Source organism: Tupaia chinensis, unplaced genomic scaffold, assembly GCF_000334495.1.
Source record: "Tupaia chinensis unplaced genomic scaffold, TupChi_1.0 Scaffold000065_2, whole genome shotgun sequence".
Taxonomy (NCBI): Eukaryota; Metazoa; Chordata; class Mammalia; order Scandentia; family Tupaiidae; genus Tupaia; species Tupaia belangeri.
Genome location: NW_006159524.1, coordinates 173,178 through 181,414, shown reverse-complemented (window position 1 = coordinate 181,414; position 8,237 = coordinate 173,178). Strand labels below are relative to the sequence as shown.

At 38.1% G+C, this 8,237-nt stretch overlaps 1 protein-coding gene across 2 annotated transcripts in view; it reads right to left on the bottom strand.

Annotated features, from left to right (window-relative positions):
* Positions 1 to 8,237, bottom strand: part of PIGN (phosphatidylinositol glycan anchor biosynthesis class N) — a 146,499-nt gene that overhangs the window by 118,826 nt on the left and 19,436 nt on the right. For both annotated transcript variants that reach the window (XM_006141848.3, XM_027766258.1), the window contains 4 exons: positions 6,904 to 7,028; positions 4,800 to 4,930; positions 3,289 to 3,405; positions 342 to 382 (listed from right to left, as the gene is read on the bottom strand). In XM_006141848.3, coding sequence (XP_006141910.1) covers positions 342 to 382; positions 3,289 to 3,405; positions 4,800 to 4,930; positions 6,904 to 7,028 — 414 coding nt within the window. The remainder of the gene's footprint in view (positions 1 to 341; positions 383 to 3,288; positions 3,406 to 4,799; positions 4,931 to 6,903; positions 7,029 to 8,237) is intronic.

Genomic DNA, 8,237 nt, shown 5'->3' with positions numbered 1-8,237 from the left:
AGTGCATGTCCCTTATAGTAAAAACCCCTCCAAAAAAAAAAAAAAAAAGACAGAGAGAGACAGAGAGACAGAAAGTGACAAATCACCCCCCCGGGGGGATGGCCATGTGGCAATCCCTTCTCCTCCATTCTCCTCTCAGGATCTTGGGCACGCATGCACATGCACCCGGCATGAGTTTAAGCCACCAGGTCCAGGACTTGAATCACGGTCAACTACATGGGAGTCCAGCAACATAGCCGTTACGCCAACTACTGGTCCCAAATATATCTATTTTTTTCATATTTTTGGTCTAAACTTCTTGTAGGAAATAAATTAGAGTATAATTAAATTGAAATTCATACCTGATTGACATCTTGCCTCTTCCAGTGCTCCAGCCTCCATTCTGAAAGACACAATCAGGCGCAAGAGCTGATGTTAAGAGTTAAAATAGAGTACATCATTAATTTTTCAGAGTAATCAATACTTCATGAAAAACACAAGTATTGGAAACAGATGTCTCTTTTAAGCCAAGTATAAATTGAAAGTGTACTTAAAAAGGCAGAGATATATATTTTCTTAAAAAGAATAACTGGAATCTAAATATTTGTGTTTCCTGGGATGGATTTATTAAGATTTTAAGATGCTCACTTGAAGGTAATTGTTTCAAAACATCTAAGGCTAAGGAAGGAAAGAGGAAAGTAAAAAGTACAGTGATAACAACGGTGGGCACAGCTACAGCTCCCGACAGTCCCGGTCGGAGACATGGAGGAGACTGAGAGCAAGGCAGTCGCCTAGCCTCTCCTTTTCCTGTGACGGCAGCTGCTTGCCACGTACCTGCAACTGCAGCTGTGATGCTCCTACCGACACCAACCCCAAATACTGAGCAACTAACTGTAAAACTGCTTTCTGGGACCAACAGGCAGTGTAATGGCTACATCGCTGGACTCCCACATAGCCAACCACAGGTCGAGTCCCAGACCTGGTGGCTTAAAACCTCATACCAGGCGCATGTGCATGCGTGCCAAGGATCTGGAGAGGAAGATGGAGGAGAAGGGATTGTGGCATGGGGGATGATTTCTCACTTTCTGTCTCTGCCTCTTCAAGTGCACGTGCCTTAAAGCAAAAATCTCTCTCAAAAAAAAAAAAAGAAAAGAAAAAAAAAACTGCTTTCAAAGATAGCTGTACTCTCCTATTCTCACATGTAAATTCAGAAATTCTAATAAACAGTAATTGAAAAAAAGTGAGTATATGATGCCATGACTTGATTTAATGGCTTTAGCATATATTACCAAAAGGCTCTCAGATATTTTTATGACAAAATGTTCTTTAATAAGCTAATCCAGGTTTTGTTCCTGTTTCTACTAGTCTGATGCCAAAAATTTACACTAATCACTGGATGAACGGAAAAATGTATATCTCTTTTCTCTATAACTTATGATATTTAATATTCATGAGAAAATATACATTCCTTCTGTGATAATTTTGATGTCACGTGATTCTGAAACATCAATTCATTGAGAACATGAAGGCGTATCTCCAAAGTATAAACATACTATTTACTTCAGTTATTTATTTATTTATTTACTTACGTACTTATTTATAGAGATTTCTGCTATAGGGCATGTGTACTTGCCAGAGAAACAGAGAGACAGAAAAACAGAAATCACTCCTCAAGGAGATGACCACACTTCAATCCTTTCTCCTCCATTCTCCTCTCAGGACCTTAGGCATGCACATACACGCACCCAGCCTGAGTTCTACGTCACCGGGTCCAGGACTCGAACCGCAGTTGACTATGTGGGAGTCCAGTGACGTAAACATTACACCATCTCGGGTCCCTACTTTAGCTTTTCAGGCTTAGCCTAATCCATTTACCATAGAGTGGCCAGAAAGATAGTGCCTACCACAAACTGCAATCCTGGCAGTGCTCTGCTTCTCCCTCTTCAACGGCACAGCAGAGCACTTAGAATTCACTCATGTTCTTTTGATGTCTCAAATGATCTACTTCCTGCTTACCTCTCCAACCTCTCGCTCCTCCTAAAGGATAGCGCTCCAGCCACTTTGGCCTCCTGTCTCAAATGCACTAAGGTCTTTCCTTTTCAGGCTCTGCATGTGTTGGTCCCCCCATCTGGAACACCTTGCCTTCACCTTCATGTGAATGGCTCCCTTGTATCCCCACCGTGAACATTTTTCTATGCAAAAATGCATCATGACTTTTCTGACTACCCATCACTAGCCCTCTCTACAGTAAGTATCTTGTTCCAAAAGGAAGTTTCTGGGGCACTGCGCATTGTTGCATCTGTGAATCCAGGTGGAGAGTACATGCTATAGATGCACATGCAAGACCCATCGTGATATATATACAGTTAAGATTAATGCACTTTATCTACCTTATTAAACACCTCAAAAACCTCAGGGGCATGAGGAAAGGAGCCTAGTCTCATCTCCTCTTACCTGTTTTACCACATCATTCTAATTTCTTTCAGAACTATTATCCTATTATAACCTATCGATTTCTTCTAATACTTTGCTTATAACCATTTTAAGTCTCATACTAGAGTGTTAAGTTTTGTGAAAGTAAGGACTAGCTTAAAGATATATAGTAGATGAAAAAATAACCTAGATTCTTTTCATTTTATGCTTATGCAAATCTGGAAATACCGTGACAGGGTGCTGGCTACGTTACTCTAGCCCTTTGTCCTAACGCCGCCTCTGTGACCTGTGACTGGGCGTGTGCTCTGTGCTAGCACTGAGTGTGCACGAAACTGCCCTCTGGAAAATGCACCACGACTTACCACACTGAGCCCACTGACGGCTGCACCCTGGTCTTTTTTGTTACCCTATCTAGCTTTTGATCTAATAAATATACCTTGTAGATACCATGATTTTATGACTGATAGTATATATTGTTTTTGTTTGGGTTGGGAAAATCACAATCAAATTTATGATATATCTCTCAGAAACTTGTTTACTCTCATTTATCTTATCTCTATCTGTTCTGCTCACATTCAAATTAATTAAAATAAATTTAATAAAACATTAAAAATTCAGCTTACCAGGCATTGAAAAAGGTGTGAATAAGTAGTTATTAGCAGTGGTATGCTTATGCTGGGAAATGTTTAACAAATGGCTCTGTAGGAGAATAAAACCAACAAGCGGACCCCTTGATTTGTGGAGTTTCATAGAAATAATAACGACATGAATATTAAAATGAGGGGTTTAAAGATATAATTTGAAGTGATTTGCTTAATTAAACTTTCACTTTATTTTAAATGTTATATTTATAAAAATAAAGAAAAATGTTTATACCTTTCAAAAATGCATCATTGAATTGCTGAGCTGATACTTTTTGGGGATACTTTATTCCAGCTCCCCAAGTGACTAAAGGAGTTAAAGTCTCTGAAGGATGACCAGCCCCATGGGAACCTATAAACAAGACAGCAAGAATAATAAGAATATATGAATTTATAGGTAAATATTTATTTTGAAAAACATTTTGAAAGAGTTGATCCATATAGAGCTGGTTCTAGCCACCACAGTTCCAAATATTTACAACTTTTTACATCAATTAGTTTGCAAATATTCCCACAAAACAAGTCAGACTACCAAAAACAAACAGGCAAAAACTACTGTAAAGACTTGGGAACCAGCAGTTAGTGTAATGGCTATGTCGCTGGACTCCCACATAGTTGACCGCGGTTCGCGTCCTGGACCCGGTGGCTTAAAACTCACGCCGGGCGCGTGTGCGTGCGTGCCCAAGATCCCGAGAGGAGAATGGAGGAGAAGGGATTGCGGCGTGACCATCTCCCCTGGGGGGTGATTTCTCGCCTTCTGTCTCTATGTCTCTCTCTGTCTGTCTGGCGAGCGCACGCGCCCTATAGTGAAAATCTCTCCAAAAAAAAAAAAAAAGACTCAAAATGCCTGCTGAGTGACTCTTTGAAAATTAAATAAAAACAGTAACATTAAGATAGTGATGTCACCACAGCCAGAGTAGCAACGGAAAACAGAAGGAGCAGGAGAGAGCTTTAGAGAGTAAATGCCCAACTTAGGGCAAGCTGTGTAGGCCAGGTCTGTTTTACAAAGCACTAAGATCACCAGATACTCTTCCTCCAATCCACTCCAGCTGGTGTAGCTAAAAGAAGTCCTTTATGAAGTGGAACCCAGCTCCTCAGAATTACTCTGTACTGTGATTTAGGGGCTCAGCCCTCTTTGCTTTACTATGCTCTCTGCGGACACCCTATTTGTTTGCCTTGGGAACCTCACAGGAAGCACCGGCTTATGCAAGATAGAATTTGTGCAGTCCCAGGTCCCTCAGTAATACTCATCTTAGTATCCCTGCTTTACCATCGCATGCAGTAAATTCTAGGCAGGAGGTAATAGGTATGTTTATTGTCCTCCCCATACTTTTCTCTACTTTCTCATTTTTAAATGAGATATTGCTACAAAAAAGACTCTTTAGGGGCCAGCAAGTGGTACAGTGGTTAAGGGTGCTAGACTCCCACGTGACCAACCATGGTTCGAATCCTGGACCTGACAGCTTGCTTTCTCACTTTCCCTCTCCCTTTCTCTCTCTCACTCTGTCCCTCTCTGGTCAAATTAAAATAAATAAATAAATAAGTTAAATAAAATAATTCTTTAAGAAAATATTCTTTATATAAGATCAATCCTTTCTCATGCTGACATTTTAAGCGATTATTATGTGCTAGGTATTTTACATATACTAAGACTTCTATTTCTCTCAGCAATGTAAGATATTTGCAAGCCACATTTACCACTACTTTAACTGTAATGTATACATATCATTTAAAGATAAAACTAACCCCAGTCTGTCATGCCATGGTCAGAGGTAAAGATAAATGTCGTTTTTCCATCATTTCCATAAAAATGTTTAAACATGGACACAATTTCTTTCACTCCATCATCGACTTTTTTAATATTGTCCTTATAGTCCCTTTGGAAAAAAAAAAAAAAAGAAAAGTAAATTAATTAATAGAAATCAAACCTATTCAACATAGACTCATTATATTTAAAGTCAGGAATTCCTGAAATACATTCAGATTTTATCTTCACTATTAGGTTATTGGGAAAGTCATGACATTTTCTGTCTTCCTATGCAAAAATCCATCAGGACTTTCTAGACAATCCAATAAAACGAGTGCCGTTTAGACTGCTTAAAATAATTGTTTTCTCCTTTAATGAAACAAAAGATCCTAAAATGTTTTCAGAGATAGCTTAAAAGGAAGGTATTAACTATCATATACCATTTTTTTTTTTAATTTTTGCTATGGTATATGTGTGCTTGGCAGAAAGAGACAGAGAGATAGGAAGGGGAAAAGTGAGAAAGCACCCCCAGGGAGATCACCAAGCCACAATCCCTTCTCCTCCATTCTCTTTGGATGTTGGGCACACATTACTAGCATGTTTTTCAAGCTGCCAAGTCTGGGGCTCAGACTGCACACTCAGACACATGAGCTCTAGCGGCCTTGACCACACCATAGGCTGGGTTGATGATTCACCTTAATAAACTCTATTTAAGTCCCAAACAAGATAATGATGACTTTCATATTAATGTCTTCCATAACGTAAACTATACTGCTTTGACAACATCAATAGATAAGTATCATTGCTTAGAAAATGCAATATTCTGGGACCAGCAGTTAGTGTAATGCCTATGTCGCTGGACTCCCATGTAGTCGACCGCGGTTCGAGTCCCAGACCCAGCAGCTTGAACTCATGCCAGGTGCGTGTGTGTGTGTGCCCAAGATCCCGAGAGGAGAATAGAGGTGAAGGGATTGTGGCATGGCCATCCCCCCTGGAGGGTGATTTCTCACTTTCTGTCTCTTTGTCTCTCTGTCTGTCTGGCGAGCGCACGCGCCCTACAATGAAAATTTCTCAAAAAAAAAAAAAAGAAAAGAAAGAAAAAAATATAATATTCTCATCTCATAGAGATGTTTTGAACAAATAGAGTTTGCACAAATTATTTTGCATTTGAGCTTTCCATAGAGTTTGAACAAGGTTGGTTTGATATGAATATCCCATCCATTAAAACAGTGCATCTTAGGACCAGCAGTTGGTGTAATGGCTATGTCGCTGGACTCCCATGTAGTCGACTGTAGTTTGAATCCCGGACCCGGTGGGTTAAACTCACGCTGGGCACGTGTGTGTGCGTGCCCAAGATATCGAGAGGAGAATGGAGGAGAAGGAATTGCGGCGTGGCCATCTCCCCTGGGGGAGTGATTTCTCACTCTCTGTCTCTCTCTTTCTGGTGAGCGCATGTGCCCTATAGCAAAAACCTCTCAAAAAAAAAAAAAAAAAAGTAAGGGGCACACACAGTATTCATTAACGGCAGCTAATCCAGTAGGCTTCACAGTTAGAGTCAGTCTAATCTAAATCAAGTGCAATATAAAGAACAAAAAGTATGACATGATTTCTTCTTTATTCTTATGGTCTGCAAAAGTAAGAAGCATATTGCTGTTTCATGTACAAGAGGAGAAGGGATTACAGAGTGACTATGCTCCTTTACGGGGTACTCCCTACTTCCCTCTCTTTCTCTTTGCCCCTGGTGAGTACACATGTCCTCTGGCAATTAAGACAAAAGTTATGCTACAAAATGCTTTTTATTTCAAGATTCACTGAAACTATCCCTAACCTATACAGATATTTTAGATAATCATTTTTCTGCCATGATAAATGGAGAATATGGTAATAATATAGAGAATATATTTCATTTATATTAATGTAATAGCACATGTGATTTTTAACCACTATATCATACTATATCTCATAACTGAACATTTATTGGGCATTATAGCATTATTTAAAATACTAGCGTCATTGTTACAAGACCAAAGAAAACATCACACTACTTTCAACCGTTCAAAGAGAATAGCTACTTCCCTCAAAAAAAAATCAAACTAAAATTACCTTGATGATGGGCGGTGGGCATGTCCGTTTGTATCTATTCCTAATAAGTGTAAGAAAAAAACTACTTTCTCTTCATTTATCTTAGAAAACAAAGACTGGTTGTTTCTGGCAGCAAGAAAGAAGTCCTATGTAATAAATCAGTTAAAAATTTTTAGTTCACTTTTTTAATTTAAAAAATAATACTGATGAACACAATTAAATTTATAAATAGCTATAAAATTAAATTATCATAAGTTATTTAAATCTGTTTTTACGACCTAACAACTAGAAGTCTTTCTTATCAGTTCAGGCATCTATGTTCAAAGAATAAGTGAGCTACTTTGTTTTAAATGCTTTACAATTTTTTAATGTTTTAATTAGAACAAAAAAAGATTAAAGAAAGGGGATCTTGATTTCATAAAGCTCTTGTAACATTGTTGTCCTATATCTAAATAAAATGTAGCAGACTGAAGAAACATATTTTCATAAGCATAAAACAGTAATAGTGGCAACAACTTAAGAATAATTAATTATTCTGGAATATATTCACAACTAGACCACTTCTCATTGTCCTACCTGCTACGGTGGTGTTACAACCACACTGTCTCATTCAGAGCACTGCAGACAGCCTTCTTTTTCCTTTGCCTTGACTAGAATATGTTCTTCACATGATTGAGTTTAAAAAGTCCACATAATGAAATATAGTGTAAAACTTATATTTATTTCTTAATGAAAATCTGGATTCATAAAGCTCTAAGACAAATGATTCACCCTGTATTTACATATACACATACAGGAGTATATAATGAGCATGTATAAAAGTACTTATGGGGGCCGGCAGGTGGCATGGTGGTTAAGGGCACTGGACTCCCATATGGCAGATCACAGTCAGCGTCCTGGACCAGGAGGCTTGCTTTCTCTCTCTCTCTCTTCCCTCTCTGGTCAAATTAAAATAAATGAATAAATAAAATAAAAATTAATAAATAAATAAATAACTTTCTATTTAAAAAGTACTTTTGGACAGTACTTTTAAATTTTATATATATATATCAATGGGCTATGCCAAGAATTACATAATGCTGTTGGCCTAAAATACTCTATTTTACATCAATCCATCTCTATCCATATCTTTGCCACCTGTACCTACTTCACAGGCCAACTCAAACCATTAGGAAAGAGTTTTAACTCCTAGGAAGAGTTTCATTGCCCTCCCTACACACTCTAGATCAGAATTTCCTAAAGATACAGTCATTTCTCCTCCACATCATTTAGTACTATTGATGCTTTCATATTTTTGTTATTACTTGGTTAATATATATTAATTTTAAAGAAATCAGGGTCAAATCTTTTTTGTC